Source organism: Carcharhinus amblyrhynchos, chromosome 8 (assembly GCF_965287045.1).
Source record: "Carcharhinus amblyrhynchos chromosome 8, sCarAmb.v2.hapA, whole genome shotgun sequence".
In the NCBI taxonomy this organism is placed as follows: domain Eukaryota; kingdom Metazoa; phylum Chordata; class Chondrichthyes; order Carcharhiniformes; family Carcharhinidae; genus Carcharhinus; species Carcharhinus amblyrhynchos.
In genome coordinates, this window is record NC_137331.1 from 88,218,915 (window position 1) to 88,237,489 (window position 18,575).

Below are 18,575 nucleotides of genomic sequence, written 5' to 3' on the forward strand. Positions count from 1 at the left end.
ATAGTCATACTCATGGAATCATATCTACATTCATATCTGGGAATAATGTCCCAGACACCACCATCACCTTTGCTGGCTATGTCTTGTATCACCAGCAGGACAGATCCAACAGAGGTGGCGGGCAGCACAGTGATATACAGTTGGAGGGAGTTGCCTGGGAGTCTTGAACATCGACTCTGGATCCCATGAAGTCTGATGACACCAAGTCCTGCTGATTACCCCCTCTCCCCCCTCCAAACATGGAGCATATCCTCTCCAGATAACTGATGTGTGCCCTTCTCAAGGATAGGCTCTTTATGTCCTTTCAATGTGTAAAATGTTGGCATGTGGCAGGATTCCGGATCAAGAATAGCTTGTTTCGGTCTCCTGTAGCCAGGTAGTTGCCCTTTTCTGATAAGGTTGCCATGGAGAGGATGTGCCCCGGATGAATGTTGAACACCACTTAGAGGAAGTTTATTTTGTTTGTTTAAAACCATGGAATTTGATGGCTTTATTGTCCCAGTGTGACTAATTAGGATGTCAGAGGGAACAGAGGGATCTAGGTGTATGTGTACATAGATCCCTGAAAGTTGGGAATCAGTAGATAGGGTTGTTAGGAAGGCATACGGTGTCTTGGCGTTTATTGCTAGGGGGATTGAATTTAGGAGCCGCAGCGCCATGTTGCAACTGTACAAAACTCTGGTGCGGCCGCACTTGGAGTATTGTGTGCAGTTCTGGTCCCCACATTATAGGAAGGATGTGGAGGCTTTGGAGAGGGTAGGCAGAGGAGGTTTACCAGGATGTTGCCTGGTATGGAGGGGAGATCCTATGAGGAGAGACTGAGGGATTTGAGGTTGTTTTCGTTAGAAAGAAGGCAGCTACGAGGGGACCTTATTGAAACATATAAGATGATTAGAGGTTTAGATAGGGTGGACAGTGATAGCCTTTTTCCTCAGATGGAGAAAGCTAGCACGAGGGGGCATAGCTTTAAATTAAGGGGTGGTAGTTATAGGACAGATGTCAGGGGTAGGTTCTTTACCCAGAGGGTGGTGAGGGATTGGAATGCCCTGCCTGCTGCAGTTGTAAATGCGCCTAGTTTGGGGGCGTTTAAGAGATCCGTGGATAGGTTTATCGATGGTAAGGGTTTGGTTTAGGTTAGAGGGTCATTGTTTTTTAACTGGTCGGCGCAACATCGTGGGCCGAAGGGCCTCTTCTGTGCTGTAATGTTCTACGTTCTATGTCAAACTTTGCCTACTTTAAACAGTAACAAAGACATCCTTGAGCAGCCTTATTGTTGTTTTAGTGACTTTCACTAGAGAATGTTCAAATTGGAAGGTAGATTGGTTGACCTGAAAAACATTTCCCTGTATCTGCCAGCAAATCAAAGGGATAAGAGTGAGTCAAAAAAAAAAACAGACCATAGCCTTGCAAATCACAAAAGCAACTGTACACTCAGCCAACTGATCTAATTAGCTCCAAAGACAGTAAGTTTTATTGATTTGAGTCAGCAGGTGCAAAATGAAAATTTTACAGAAATACCACAAATCTCAAAAGCAGGATTTCATATTTCAATATTTTATTTTACTCTATTTTTAAAGAATACAAAATGTCAACAGACACCTAATATTCCACTCACCTGTTTAATATATTCCAGAAGACTAGGAATACAATTAATTTCAAACTTCAGATTCTTCAGTGGCTCCAGCCATTTCCCTAATTCTAAAAATCAAAGAAGAAAAATAGAATTAATGGATAACAAAATTCATCACATATATTCTGTAATCAGATACCGAATTGGGGCATCTACAAAATAAGTTAATTTTGAAAGCTGCCATTTGGTGTTCATATTTTTTAAATTTGAAGAGATTTTTTTTTAATTTTTGGGATGATGTTGGTGTTCTGCTTAGACAAAGAAAGCTGTGTTTGTGTGTCCAGGACTAATTAAACAGGGAAAGATTACTAAAGACCGTTTTTGTTTGTGATGGCTAACAGATGAAAGGTTAAAGGTGTTAAATTGATGCATTTATAATGAAAGATTATGGTGAGTTTGATTAAAGAGGTTGGATCTAAAATTTCCATTGTGAGGCAAGTGAAATATTATTTTTTTCACTGTTGAATTTCAAAGGGAGCTCAGAGGTGAGAAGAAACCTTTCTATCTGACAACAGTCTTGTGGCAAACAGGGGAGGGTATATTAAACTTTATTGACTCAAAAGTAGGTGCAAAATAGAAAAATGTGGAAGGTTTTTATATTTGGAGAAGTTGAGTAAAAGAGGCATTTCAGGATGACAGAACCAGGTATGAAAGGAGAAACGGATATTTAAGGAAGGATGTTTGACAAAGTTGGTGTGGCTGTGGGGGAAAGCCTTGAAGCCTTTGTGCTGGGAAACTGTAAAAGCTTTGAATTGCAGGCTGCCACCTAGTGTTATGCCAGACAAGTCTTCATTTTCAAAATACAGTGTTTCTGAACCTTTTTTGGAATTTCACATCGGAGAGTGGAAGTATTCAAGAAGTCATGCGGTATTGATAATCTGGACTTCTATGCTTGAATCCATAAGTGGCTGTTGCCAAGAAGGTAATCTAATTGAGTACCTTTGACTAAGCAGGCTTTTTTGGAGGAGGGGTTATTCACTAAGACTGCTTTAACTGTGTAATTCTAATGTTATGCAACTAAGTTTTTTTTTGGCCAGTCTTTTTGTTTTCAAAATTCCAAAGGTGGTACTGGAGTTCTGTGCTTTTGAGGTCAGTAGCTCTTTCCTCTCTTTTTCACAATTATAAAAAGGCCTATGATTAATGAGACAGACTTGACTGGGGGTTGGGCTTGCTCAGCAATAACATGTGCTGCACTCAGAACACAAAACATTAAAATATTTCAAGTTTTAAGTTTAATTCCAGTGCATATAACTGTTTTGAAAAGATAGAAACCAATGATTAAGTCCAATATAGTTGGTCAGATAACAAGTTTCACAAGAAGTGTTACAGCACAGGCGGCTACTTACCCCATCGTCTGTGCTCCAGCTCTCCCAATAAGAAATACATCCAGTATCATTCCCCTGCCATCTCCCATAACCCTGCACTTTCTTCCTTTCCAGTTAAGAACATGATGGCTAATAGTGGCCTATGATTTCTCCAGTAACAAAATATTCTTGTCATTTATACACATGTACACAGGGCTAGGATTTATTTAATCTCACATGATTAAGGTTTTCATTTTACTTATAAGTAGCTTGTGGATTTATACTATAACAAGAGACAATGAACTTGTCAAAGTTGCTTATTCCCAAGATGAATTAGAGTTTAATGTCGCAGGGTACAATTTAAACTGACCATGTTATTCAGCTTCTGCATAAAGTGCAGCAGGCATGATTTTGCACCTGTTCACTAATATTGGTCATCATACCGTAAAAAAAAAAGCCAAGACAGTCTTGAGATAGGAAGTGAAGCATAAGCTAGGATGGCAAACAAGTTGGTACCAGGTGTTTTGTTGGACATATCTAATTTCTGGGTTGTGGTCCACAAAAACCTTGGTATGTCATAATGCTTTCCACAGACTCTGCCACTTGTTTCCAAGTGGCCATGGCAGCCCAGTGTTGGCCAACAACAGGGTCTTCGGGTCCTGTCACTTCAGCAGGATTTCCACAATCCCCCATCATGAACAGCTGGAAAATTCTAGCCAGTGTGAGAGAGAGCTTATCCATCTGTGGAGTTTGTTTAAAAGGATCAATTAAGTTTGCATTTCTCCTTGGGGTGGGGATGGTGGTGGTGGTGGTGGTGGCTGGGGTTGATTACATTTATTGCTCCATATATCTATTGTTTAAAGACACTATTTATGCCTGTAGTTGGTCGAACACAATAAAGATATTATGCGGCACCAATGCTTGGTTTGTCAAACTCCCATTATATTTAAAGAAGTAACCAAAACAGCCTGGATGACATCTATTTGACTGTGAGGCACAGGCTGGCTTAAAATTAACATTGTACACTTGCAGAAAAGATCATGGACTGTCATTTGTAGTGTAAATGCTGAACCAGGACACAAGTTAATTTTATCACCCATGTATTGCATCAACTAACTCACCGTACAATATGGATTGAAACTGGGAATTTAATTCAGTGCGATGGTTTTGAGAGCTCCGTTTAACCTTTGAGATGGACCATAAAACTTCTTTCTAGCTGAATTTCAGATTTTCTATTTCTCTTTTTTGCTGATTTACTGACTTCTTCAATTTTGTTTTGTTCTTTTCCTGCTGTTGTTGCAGATTGTCCATCACTCAATAATACATTTGAAACTAGTCAAACACTAAGTATTATTTCACCCTCTTCCTTAGTGTCATGGAAAGAGTTTGTTTAATGTATGAAACGTGGGAGAGGACTATTAAGTGCTGAGTGACTTGGGGGTTCTGGGATCTGGGAGAACAGGATGGAGGGGGAAGAGGAATGCAGGATCTAGGATTACTGAGATTAACAGATGAGAACAGTGGTAGTGTTTGGCAGAGTGGTGGGAGGGTTGGAGTGTGGTAGCATTGGTTTGTTGGTGATAAGATGTGTAAGCATTTGAGAAAGAGCTTTTTACGAATCTGGAAGTGCTGAGAAAGAGTTCAAGGAGCACCAATATCAGGGTGTCAGGGTGATGGAAGTTAGACAGCGTGGCTTCAGAGCAACAGAGTTTCAAGCCACTGGGGAAAAGAGTATCTGCAATATTGACACCAGATAGAAAAAATGCAGGACCAATCAATGAACTGATCAGAAATCTCTTCATAAGGCTTTAAAACAAGCACCAAAATTTGGGAATTGTGCTAACATCTTTGCATTCTGTGATCGAATGTATTTTTCAGGGCATGAGCATTTAGCTCCTTAGATACGCAGCATTTTCCTAACTGGCGTTTCCTTTTTTTTAAGAAAGGACTTTAAGATATTCTTTGGTGTCAAACATAATTATTAACGAAGATTTATTTTTGCCTCAAATAGTCAAAGTCTGGCTGAAATATATTTCAGAAACGTAGCAAGAATAGATATCAACATCTCAGGCAACCCTGGAAGTGTACATAAATATGTCTCAATTCTAAAAATGTCTCAGTTCATTTTCTGAATCCCTTGCTTTTCAGTACCAAAAAATGTCATAGAACCTGCTCCAAGGCCCTTATGAATATTAACCACCTGAATACATACAAGAATATTTTGGAGTAGGTTGAGCTTTATTCATTCAAATGCTATCCACCTGTCACTTTCATGACAGAACTGCCAAATCATGCCAAAGTTGCCAATGCATACACATCAAGTTATAAGCACAAACCTACATCTGACCACTCTGTGATACGCACAGACATGTTAAAAAAAAATACTGCACCTTGAAGTTTGGGATTGGTGTCATCAGCCTTGCAGAGTCTCAGTAATCCAGCAGAATGCTGTTCCAGCATTTGTCCATCATGAGTAGACTGTATTGTTAGCAAAATAAGCATGCAGGCATAATTGCATGCAACAGATTTTCTAGACTTTGTGTCCCTGGAATTTAAAAATTAAGTGCATCGTATTACATAACAAATAAAACATGCATAATTTGCAATCATTCTTATTAACATCAACAAATTTTACATCCACACCATTAAGAAACACTGCACTTTGATCTGTGGAGACAGCAGTACTCTGCCACCACTGAGTTAGAGACATTGTATGAGGATGCTGTTTGTGAATGGTTGCAGAGAGTCCATGAAGAATAATAGAGGCAGAAAGTTATGGTACGAGACATATGGATATTACTTTTGACTCTAACTATGTTATGGGTACATACATGGATCTCAAGCAAGAAGTGGTAAGAGAGATGAGAGTTTTCTAGGCCCAGAACCAACAGAGATGTTGAAAATTGGATTGTGGTTTGAGTGAACCAAAGAACTAAGAGTTGGCTAATTGAAGGAAAGATAATAGCAATCTTCAGGCAGATAGGTATAGCACTAGGGAAAGAGACAAAGTTACTAAGCAGAGTAAGATGCAATATATCTGAAAATCTTAAGCCGGAAAATGGAATGAGTAGCATTTTCAAGCTTTTACTGTTAAATGGATCACAAAAGTCTATAGAACATAGCACACTACAGCACAAACAGGCCCTTCGGCCCACTAGTTGCACTGATCACTTCTATATCTACTAAGCCATAGACCTATCTATAACCCCCAATCCCATTAGATCCCATATACTCATCCAGAAGTCTTTTAAAAGACCCCAGCAAGTTCGCCTCCACCACCACCAACGGCAGCCGATTCCATTCACTCACCACCCTCTGAGTGAAAAGCTTACCCCTAACATCTCCTCTGTACTTGCTTCCCTGCACCTTAAATCTGTGTCCTTAAATCAGCCCGGGGAAATAGCCTCTGAGAATCCACCCTATCTATTCCTCTCAACACCCTATAAACCTCTATCAGGTCACCTCTCAACTTTCATCTCTCCAGGGAGAAGAGTCCCAGCTCCCTCAACCTATCTTCATAAGGCATGCCTCCCAATCCAGGCAACATCCTTGTAAATCTCCTCTGCACCCTTTCAATAGCTTCCACGTCCTTCCTATAGTGAGGCGACCAGAACTGCGCACAGTACTCCAAGTAGGGTCTGACAAGGGTCTTATAAAGTTGCAGCATTACCTCCCGACTCCTAAACTCAATCCCTCGATTAATGAAGGCCAGTACACCATACGCCTTCTTGACCACATCCTCCACCTGCGAGGCCGATTTAAGAGTCCTATGGACCCGGACCCCAAGATCCCTCTGCTCTTCAACACAGCTAAGACTCCTACCCTTGATATTGTATTCCTTCATCCCATTGGTCCTGCCAAAATGGACCACTACACATTTATCTGCGTTGAAGTCCATCTGCCACTTCTCCGCCCAGTCTTGCATCCTATCTATGTCCCGCTGCAACTTCTGACATCCCTCCAGACCATCCACAACACCACCAACCTTCGTATCGTCTGCGAACTTACTATGCCATCCCTCCACTTCCTCATCCAGGTCATTTATGAAAATGACAAACAGCAAGGGTCCTAGAACAGATCCCTGGGGCACTCCACTGGTGACCAACCTCCTTGCAGAAAAAGACCCATCCACAACCACTCTCTGCCTTCTGCAGGCAAGCCAGTTCTGGATCCACAAGGCCAAAGCCCCCTGGATCCCATGCCCTCTCACCTTCTCAAGTCTTGCATGGGGGACCTTATCAAACGCCTTGCCGAAGTCCATGTAAACCACATCTAACGCTCTTCCTTCGTCAACATGCTCAGTCACATTCTCAAAGAACTCAACTAGGCTCGTAAGGCACGATCTGCCCTTGACAAAACCATGTTGACTATTTCTGATCATTCTAAACTTCTCCAAATGCTCATAAATCTTGTCCCTCAGAAGCCTCTCCATCAACTTACCAACCACTGAGGTCAGGCTCACCAGTCAGTAATTTCCTGGGCTATCCCTGTTCCCTTTCTCGAGTCCACACTCTCCTGATTTGTTTTATATAAATGTGGGGCAGTGCAAAATAACATGCACCCCATTTCCCAATAGTGCCAGATAAAACATATGATACAGTTGCAAAACTTTTAACAGTATTTTGTGCATTAAAAGGTGCATCAGATTTTAAACATGGATCTGAAAAAAACTACGTTTTCAAAGATAGTTTTAAAATTGTTTCATTTGCACCTTTGACAGAAACTGGCATTTTTGTTTGCAAAATATGCAAACATGCTGATTTCTAGGAGGTCAACATTATTGTTTTACACACACATAAACAGAGATTTTCTCTGTAGAAATAGCAACACTACAAATGAAAACAAAATGACAGGGAAACTATTCAGTATATATATATATATATATATACACACACACATATATATATATATATATAAAACATATTTATATTATAATGAACACAATTTTTTGTACCAAAAGAAATTGAAGCAGGTCAAAAACAAAGAAGAACACTTCCAAACAAAACATGCAAGGCACCCCAGTCACAGAGCAGTTCATTGCATTCATTTGTGCTATATAAGCTGATGTAATGATCCATTAAAATAAGATACATTACCCCAAGAGCTCTTTGGAATAGTATTCCACAAGGGTAATGAGACTAGAAAGATTCTTGTCCAGCTGAAGCACATGGGACACAGCATTTCGTCCGATTGGATTGAATGTAATCAGATAGAGGCTATGAAGAGTTCCTAATACGTCTGCACGGTCTGTTTCCTCAACTGCTAAACCTCGATTTAAGTAGTCAAAAAGTTCAGAAACATATTGCAACGCCTGTAATGAATACAACAGCCATATAGACAATGTATCATCATTGCTACTATCAGACTGGATACCCTCCTCTTGGTCTTGATCAGAAGTCTGAGACAAAGCTCTTATCAGCAGATTTGTTGCTTCATACTCTGCACTGAGGAATAAAAGACCAGTTTGTATCTGAATGAAGAATTTAATCAGGTCTTTAATCGATTGTAACAGATTAGGATGACCATTGGTTGCAGGAATAGACAGAAGTAGGGTGAGTGATTCCAGAAAATGGCAGCTGTTAAGATACCTGCAAGGAAAGAATAAATAAACAAGTTATGCCAATTTTATACATTTTGATATGGATTTTGGCTTCTCGGCATCTATAGTCTATGATAAATCAATTATATAGATGATGAGCACAGTGATCTGAACAATATGTCTATCAATTGACCGTTAAGCTATAACTTTAACATATTGATCATATTTGTTGTACACAGATGAAAATTTGATACACTTAGGCATTCAATCAAGTTCGAATGAACAAAATTATTTGGCTTCATGCTTTCAAACACTGAAAGTGAATTATTTTTACATTTTGTCAATACTTCATTCAATGCAAGCAGTTAACCAGATAACTTTATAATTGTTTATTGTATGATGTGCATGGTTAGATTTTGTTTCAACAACAATTATAATGCAATACGGCAGCAGTTACTCTCCCGTCACTGAGGTTACAGATGGAAGAGTGGATAGGTTTGTACGGAGAGGCGCTAGTGCTGAGAGTCCAAAAAGTAGAAGATTAAAAGTGAAACAGGATGCTCCCAAAATAGAGGAATAGAGGGAACAGAATAATAAGGAGGCCAAGTTATATTTTCTAGCTTACTACATATCTCTGGCATGATGTGATGGGAGCAGAATTGCTAGGGTAAAATTGGTGGTTATATGTTAAATGGTGCTAGTTTTATCAATAAAATGGAACTGTTTTTTGGGAAAACTGAATGGTACAGAAGAAATAGGCTGTTCTGCGAAGTGAAGAACAGGGAAGCTAGTCAATAACAGAGGATGGAATTAAAGCTTGTTTAAACTAGCGTGTTTGGCTAAGATCAAGCCTAGTATTGACATGCTGTACTTGGTTGAAGTCATTAGGTTATATTTTAGCTTCATTTGAAGCAATTTTTAAAAGTGGCACCTTGGCCTTCTGGCTAAGATGCCAATGAGATCAAGCCTTGGAGGAGGTGAGAGCCCTGTCCAAACAGCTTGGATCATGTAGATCAGGCCCAAGACAGGAGGTGAGAGCCCTCTCTTGTCAGCTTGGATCAGGAATGTCTCACCTTGTTAAGACTCTGACTTGGACTTGATTTGATTGAATTGGAATAAAAACAAAAAGAGAGGTGGGGGGGTGTGGTGGTGGTATGGGGGAGCCTCCCAGTTCACAAGGTGGCTGGGGCACCACACGCAATGGCGCCCAAGCGCTCTGAAGGTGGCTTCTTCGGCATATCTAGGCTCCACCCATCCCCACCAATGCAAAACTCCCAGTTGCCATAAAAACTGAGTGTGCCGGAGAACTGAGGTGTTGAACTTGCCCAAAGCAGCGATGTGGAACATTCTTGTTTTCACATTTTTATGATGATTAGAACTTGGGGGGAAAATTCCACCCAATATTTCATAGAATCATCACTGAATCCCTAGAGTGTAGGAAGCCATTTGGTCCATTCAGTCTGCACTCCCACATATTCACCATGACTAATCCATCTAATGTACTCATCTTGGGACACTAAGGGATAATTTAGCATAGCCAATTCATCTAACCTGCACATCTTTGGACAGTGAGAAGACTTGGAGTAAACCCAGGCAGACACGGGGAGAAGCCACATAGTCACCTAAGGCCGGAATTGAACTCAAATCTCTGGTGCTGTGAAGCAGCAGTGCTAAGCATTGCGCTGCCCTGGGTTATATAAGGAGCGCGCAGGGTATATCGAGACAATATTGTGGTAATGGAGTTACTTCAATCAATCCGATATGAGCAAAGAATATCTTAGTCCACATCAGGCAACAGAATCAGAAATTGTAATTATGCCACCAACTGCTTCCAAACCCACTACATTCAGAATCCCACTGGGGTGAAAATGCATCTACATCTGATTCTTAAAGCCCCCTTAAACATAAGAACATAAGAAATAGGAGCAGGATTAGGCCATCTAGCCCTTCGAGCCTGCCCCGCCATTCAATAAGATCAATAAGATCTGAAGTGAATCAGTTCCACTTTCCCGCTTTCTCCCCATAACCCTTAATTCCCTTGTCTATCAGAAATCTATCTACCCATGACTTAAATATATTCAACGAGGTAGCCTCCACCACTTCAATGGGCAGAGAATTCCAGAGATTCACCACTCTTTGAGTGAAGAAGTTCCTCCTCAACTCCGTTCTAAACTGCAGCCCCCCACCTTATTTTGAAGCTGTGTCCTCTAGTGCTGTTTTCCTTTCTAAGCGGAAAGAATCTCTCTACCTCTACCCTATCTAGCCCCTTCATTAGCTTGTAAGTCTCTATAAGACCCCCCTCTGCCTTCTAAACTCTAACGAGTACAGGCCCAGTCTATTCAGTCTCTCTTCGTAAGCTAACCCCCTCATCTCCGGTATCAGCCTGGTGAACCTTCTCCATACTCCCTGCAAGGCTAATATATCCTTTTGCAAATAAGGGGACCAAAACTGCACACAATACTCCAGTTGCAGTCTCACCAGTGCCTTGTACAGTTGCAGCAAGACCTCCCTGCTTTTATATTCTATCCCCCTTGCTATAAAGGCCAACATTCCATTCGCCTTCTTGATCACCTGCTGCACCTGCAGACTGAGTTTTAGCGATTCGTGCACAAGGACCCCCAGGTCCCTCTGCACTGTAGCATGCTGCAGCTTTTCACCATTTAAATAATAATCCCTCCTACTATTATTTCTACCAAAGTGGATAACCTCACATTTGCTAATGTTACACTCCATCTGCCAGGTCCTCGCCCACTCACAGCCTATCCAGATGTCCCTGCAGACTTTCCGCGCCCTCCATGCAATTCGCTTTTCCACTCATCTTCATGTCATCTGCAAATTTCGTTACGCTACACTCAGCTCCCTCCTCCTGATCATCTACGTAAATGGTAAACAATTGAGGCCCCAGCACCAATCCCTGCAGCACTCCACTAGTCACCAACTACCAACCAGAAAAGCATCCATTGATTCCAACTCTCTGCTTCCTGTTAGATAACCAATTCTCAATCCACGCTAACACTTTATCCCCAACTCCGTGTACCCTAACCTTCTGAAGCAACCTTTTGTGAGGCACCTAATCGAATGCCTTCTGGAAATCTAAAAACACATCCACCTGTTCCCTTCTGATTACAGCACTAGTCACATCACAGAAATCCAGTAAATTCGTTAAACACAACTTCCCCTTCACGAATCTGTGCTGCGTCTGCTTGATCAAACCGTTCTTTTCTAGGTGTCTTGCTATTTCTTCTTTGATGATGGATTCTAGCATTTTTCCAACTACGGACGTTAAGCTAACCGGCCTATAATTCCCTGCCTTTTGTCTGCTACCTTTTTTAAACAGTGGCGTAACATTAGCTGTTTTCCAATCCTCCGGCACTTCCCTAGAGTCCAGCAAATTTTAATAAATAATTACTAAGGCATCTGCTATTTCTTCTGCCATTTCTTTCAGAACCCTGGGATGCATTCCATCCGGTCCCGGGGACTTGTCTACCTTCAGTCCCGTTAGTCTACCAAGCACTACCTCTCTAGTGACAGTAATTGTATTAAGGACCTCATCTCCTACCATCCCTCTATCTTTAATATTCGGTAAGCTATTTGTGTCCTCCTCCGAGAAGACTGACACAAAAAACTTATTTAAAGTCTCAGCCATTTCCTTGTTACCCACCGCTTAATCCCCCCTCTCGTCCTCCAAGGGTCCAACATTCACTCTAGCCAGTCTCCTATTCTTTATATATTTGTAAAAACTTTTACTATCATTTTTTATATTTACAGCTAGTTTAGCTTCATACTCTACCTTTCCTTTCTTTATCACTTTCTTAGTCATTCTTTGTTGTTTTTTAAATCTTTTCCAATCTTCTAATTCCCCACTACTTTTAGCCGCGCTGTACGCATCGGCTTTTTATTTAATACTCTCCTTTATTTCCTTCGATAACCACGGCTGGTCATCCCTTTCCTTACAATCCTTCTTTACCATCGGAATATATTTCTGTTGCGTACCGAAAAAGATCTCCTTAAAAATCCTCCACTGTTCCTCAGCTGTCCTACCAATCAATCTGCGCACCCAATCTATATTCGCCAATTCTGCCCTCATCTTATCACATTCCCCTCTGTTTAAACAGAGGACACTGATTTGGGACCCTACTTTCTCACCCTCCATCTGCATCAGAAATTCAACCATACTATGATCACTCGTCCCAAGAGGATCCCTCACAAGAAGATCCCTAATTCTACCATTGTCAATTGTCGTAAAGACCCATTTCTCTTTAGGGAAGGAAAACCTTACTGGGTCTGGCCTACCTGTGACTCCAGACCCACAGCATTAGCTTGGCCAGAGATGCCCTCACCCCATGAATAAACTAAATATACACTTAAAAGACCGGAATCAGAAAAATGGGTTGTAGGGCTGACAGAAATTAGAGATAGGAAAAGCCAAAGTCATAGAGGGGCCTGAAAGCAAGGATGATAATTTTAAAAATAAGGCATTGCCTGATTTGGGTAGGTGAGAAAGGACAAGGTGATAGGGGCCTAGCCTGACAAGAGCAGAGTTTTGCGTAATCTCAAGTTTACAGAGGATAAAACAGGAATGCATTGGAATATCTAGGTATCAAAAGCAGGAATGAGGGTGCAGCAGCAGATGGTTTGGGACAGAAGTGATGGCGCACATGTTACAAGTACTCTGGTCCTGCCTCAGACATTTGTCAGAGCTAGGGAAAATAGAATGGAGCAGGTACTGCTCTTCCCAATGAAATGAAATTTCTGTTCATCTAGGACCATAAGTTAAATTGTTGAAACGCTTTTCAAATCAAATTTGCATCCAAGCAATGATAGCAGCTTAGTAACCAAAACACCAGTAACTGAGCCTAGAGGTCAATTTAATGGCCTCCTTTATGGCCATTTCTGTGTACCAAACACTTAAATTAGTTAGAAGCACCTAACCTAAAGCAAATAAAGCCAATGCCATGATGTTTGGCAAAAATCCCTATCTATACTCATAACATGGATATAAAATCAAATAGAAATTTGATTTACGATTTATTGCCCAATCACAGAAGAAATAATATTGTAATGCACAAACTTGGTCCAATAATCTAGAATCAGAAAGTGTGCAGTGATGTGATTGATCACTTTGCTATAATTAAACATAACTCCTTACAAAACATTTCCCTCAAATCTGTAAAATAATTGGCAAAAGAGCAATAAAATATTTGTACAGTATGTACAAGATGCCTCAAAGTGCTTCTCACCCAGCTATTATAAAGCACCTTCTTCAAAAGGGACCTCAAACCACAATCTCCACCGACTAGAACAAGGTCAGCAGGTACATCGGAACTTTACCACTTGCAAGTTCCTCTTTAAATCACACACTAGCCCAATTTAACATATCATTGTTCTTCCATTCTCAATGGATCAAAGATCTGGAACACTCCACCAAGCAGCACTGTGGGAGTTCCTGCACCACATGGACTGCAACAGTTCAATGTGACAGCTCATTTCTCAAGTGCATTTGGGCATGGTCAATAAATGCTGACCCAGCCAACATCACTGACATCCCATTAGTGAATGAATAGAATACATATGTACCCAGAGCCGGGAAGTATATTTTAATAGATAAATAATCTAAATAAAGAGAAAAAAACTTACCTAAACAAAGCAGGTGTAGGATCTTCCCTTTCTGGAGGGCCTGTGATGCGAGCTGCTGTTGGAAATGATTTAACAGGTGGCTGTATCATTGAATAGGGTGCAGCCTCCAACAAATGTAGAAGTTCATCGAGAATGCTTACAAGTTTCTCCACTTCCACTTCACTTATATTAGAAGCTTCTAATAAATGGTCCAAATCCGAAGGAGTCTCAAGATCTACTTCTTCGTTATCTTTATTTCCTTTCTCTCGTCCAGTATTAACATCCTGGTCTACCTCATTGATATTTGAGGGGACAGGAGTACTCTCTGCAAGGTGGGAAGCCAACCTTTCCAAATCTGATAAAATCTCATAAAAATGGCATTTTTGTACTATAGCACTGCCTGCCGTCACAACTCTTACAGTTTGGTCAGTCAGTATAAGTTCCACTAATCTTTGATAACCACTTTTTTCTTGCTCCTCTGTCTTATTGTTCAAGAATTTTTCCATTCCCTCTGTGACACTAACAACACTATCCAAAGCTTTGAGCGTGTTTAGTTTTAATGATGATGACATATGTTCGGCAAACAACAAAACAAAGAGTTTATCAATAATACCTGCCTTTGTAAGGGCTGAAACCCCTTCAGATCCGCATTCAGCCAAAGATGAGACAAGTTTTGTCCCAGCTTTTAGCTGCCTTACATTCAGTGCTATAGGTTGTGTTACAGCTGTGTGAAGACTTAAAGCATCCATGGTCCAGTCTATCAGTTGTTTCAGATACTCCTGATTACTTTCAAATAACTGAACATAACTCAGACCCTTAACCAGTAAACTTGGTACCTCTTCCAAAGCCATTACCCATTTGGCACCTCTGTCATCTTTGTACAGTTCAAGTAGTTCCTTTAACTTAACTGCAGCATCTATATTCGATGTACCTACTTTTTCTAGGTCAAGTTCTTTTAATCTAGCTACTTCATTCTCATATTTAGTCCTATAGGGAGGATTGAAGTATAAAAGAGGTCCTATCTCTCTGTCATAAGGGTCATACGCCATGGTGGGCACAGATGCCAGGTCTTCAGCGGTATACTCAATGTCGAAGCTTAATTTATAATTTTCACGTTCCAAGTCTGCAATTCCATCTTCATCACTGGATATTTGTTCATAGCCATCATCTTCTACAAAATAAAAACAACAACAATTATACCTCTTGGTTGGACTTCAACAAAATAGGACAAAGCTGTGCATCACGACGTAATAATGAATTAGCAAACCAGAGGTTTGCACCAATAACCCGTAAAACATGAGTTCAAATCCCACTATGGCAATTGAGAATTTCAAATTCAGTTAAAGATAAACAAATCTTCAAAACTGGTATCACTAAAAGTGACCATGAAGCTCTCAGATAAAACCAAGTTGATTCACTGAGGTCCTTTAAAAGGAAATCTGCCATCCTTATTCAGTCTACTACATATGTTGTACTAAAGAAAAAAACAATCCTTTTCATATATCGTAATGTTTTTTCCTAAAAAATACATCAGTCAAAGGGAAGCACATCTTCAGACTACCTCAAGGCATATTTTGACACAGTGGGGAATCATAGCCCATTATGGTTTACTAGAGATGGATGTGGGTGGAAAATGATTGTCTATAAATTCATTCAGAAATCATCGGAAGTTGCCTGGCACAAACTGTACTGCAATTTCCTTTTCCTTTACTTTTATATTTAGATTTTTTTCCCCCTACTATTGCCAACTTTCCTCATTTCTCTTCTCTCAAATTCACTTCAATGTACATTATGTTAACTTTGAGAACCAAAGATGTAGCTAGATTTTTCTTTTGCATTTCATGTCATGAAACTCATTCTACAATCAATTCATATAGTTTTTGATTAAATTTTAGAACAATTATGCGTAATTAGTGTTTTATTTAGTCACTTTCTAAATCCTTCCCAGTCTGACCAAACATTAATTTGCACAATTTTGTACTTTTCATAGACAAGACAGCACATACCATCAACTTCTTCTCCTGGCTCCTCTTCTGCCTCATCATCTTCTTCTTCAATGCTTTCCACAGTGTGTCCATCTTCATCTTCCTCTTCTACTTCTGCATCTTCCTCCTCATCTTCCTCTTCCTCCTCCGGAGGCTCTTCTTCTTCCTCACCATCAGTAAACTGCGCTTCCTGGTGATTGGAAGAACGATCTGGAGAAATGGGCTCAAAATAATCCTCTCTGCGTTCGCTTTCATCCACTTTATCCACACCCACTGAAAGAATAAACCATTGAATTTAGTCATTAGTGGTACCTATCTTGATCTTAATTTCAAAACAGTCTATTTCACCAATACTATAATGTCTATTGCATACCTTCCTAGAATTAACTTAAAAATTATTCCCATGGTATAAAAGAGAACCTTTTGTAAAAATTTATTTAGCTATTGCTATAGTTACGCATGAACATTATGATGCCCATTTATTTATTTTTTGCTACCTAAAACAGGTACAGCAAGTATTTAGGAAAGCTTATAGAATGCTATCATTTATTGCAAGAGTAACGTAATACAAAGTAGAGAGGTTATGCTTCAGTTGTACAGGGCACTAGTAAGACCACATTTGGAGTACTAAGTACTGGTTACCTTATTTAAGGAAGGATGCAAATGCATTGAAGGCAGTTCATAGAAAGTTTATCAGGTTAATACCTAGAATGGGCAAGTTTGAGGAGTATGTGGTATGTGGAGACTTGATGGAAATGTACAAGTTCCTGAGGGCTCTTGAAGGGTGGGTGTGGAGATGATGATTTGTCTTGTGGGAGAATCTAGAAATAGGTTCTCTAGAATCAGCAAATCTTTAGATCAGCAAATTAGAGATAGAATTAGATTTAACTCCACTTAAGACAGAGATGAAGCAAAATCTTTTCACTTAGAGGGTCGTTGGTCTTTAGAACACTTCCTGAAAAGCTGGTGGAATCCAAGGGAGCAATTCTCCCATGCCACCACACTGAGTTTTTAATGTGATGGACCAGAAGAATCGCCTGGCCACTGACTCGTGGGATTCAAGCATGCGTTCCCACCGCACACACATCTCCCAGCACCGGATATCCAACACCATCTGAGCCACGCTAGAAACCTGTGGGAACACCACAGGCAGATTTAAGTCTACTCTTAACATAATTTAAATCTGATTAGCGGGCCTGGGACTGAATTCTCTGGGTCCTAACTCCATCTCCAAGTTCTTAAAATCCTTCCTTGTGATGCCAAGAATTGAATACTCTGCTCTCTCACAGCCTGACTTGTGTTTTATTTTAAGATTTAGCACACTATTTAGAAACCCAAAGATCCTGTATGTTTTTGCCATAACTTCCACCTTCCACCCCGTCAGGAGCATTTCACTTCAGCAGGGTTCAGGCTAGCTCCCCAATTTCTGGACATTAGTGGGACGACCCTGCTGGAATGAAGGGGGTGGGGCGGCAATCGGGACCCCACAGGGGGTCAGGCGGTGGGAGGTGGTGGCCCCAGGGCATGGGCACCCTGACAGTTCCAGCCCCCTAGCACTACCCAAGGGGGCAAAGTGTCCATGCTTATGGGACGTTTTGGCACTGCCCATCAGGCATGGGGCAGTGCCAAGGAGGCAGGGCCTGGGGTGGCCTGCTGGGGATAGGGCCCCACTGCCACTCTGAAATTGCAATCGATGGGGGTAGGAGGGAGGCCAGAGATCGGGGCAGGATTGTTGTGGGGAGGCGGCGGGTGGAAAATCCCACCCTACAAATACAATATAGATTCAGAGAACAAAAAAAATTCAAAACATAGTCTAAGGTACTCTCCAGATTCTGATCATCTCCCCTGGCTCAGTCCACTGGCATTTCACTTGTTCAGTTACTAGAAGCTAACTCAACATGAATGGAAGGATTTTTGGATAATTAGCATTTTATACAGGGTCATATCTATAATGGCAAATGTAACACAAGCATTACATTCAACATTCTGCTCCTCAAAACTCTTAGCAGTGTTGAGGAGCAGAAGGACCTTGGGGTCCGGGTCCATAGGACTCTTAAATCAGCCTCGCAGGTGGAAGATGTGGTCATGAAGGCGTATGATGTGCTAGCCTTCGTTAACCGAGGGATTGAGTTTAGGAGTTGGGAGGTAATGCTGCAACTTTATAAGACTCTTGTCAGACCCCACATGGAGTACTGTGCGCAGTTCTGGTCGCCTCACTTCAGGAAGGATGTGGAAGCTATTGAGAAGGTGCAGAGGAGATTTACAAGGATGTTGCCTGGATTGGGAGGCATGCCTTATGAAGGTAGGTTGAGGGAGCTAGGTCTGTTCTCCCTGGAGAGACGAAAGTTGAGAGGTGACCTGATAGAGGTTTATAAAATGTTGAGAGGTATAGATAGAGTGGATTCTCGGAGGCTATTTCCCAGGGCTGAAATGGTCGCTACGAGAGAACACAGGTTTAAGGTGCTGGGGAGTAGGTACAGAGCAGACGTCAGGGGTAAGTT

General features: G+C 41.0%; 1 protein-coding gene across 3 annotated transcripts in view; it reads right to left on the minus strand.

The window, feature by feature from the left end:
- Positions 1-18,575, minus strand: part of virma (vir like m6A methyltransferase associated) — a 111,850-nt gene that overhangs the window by 60,055 nt on the left and 33,220 nt on the right. For all 3 annotated transcript variants that reach the window (XM_080194421.1, XM_080194419.1, XM_080194420.1), the window contains exons 7-11: positions 16,096-16,347; positions 14,111-15,260; positions 8,031-8,522; positions 5,325-5,479; positions 1,616-1,698 (exon numbers count right to left, since the gene is read on the minus strand). In XM_080194421.1, the coding sequence (XP_080050547.1) occupies positions 1,616-1,698; positions 5,325-5,479; positions 8,031-8,522; positions 14,111-15,260; positions 16,096-16,347 (2,132 nt within the window). The remainder of the gene's footprint in view (positions 1-1,615; positions 1,699-5,324; positions 5,480-8,030; positions 8,523-14,110; positions 15,261-16,095; positions 16,348-18,575) is intronic.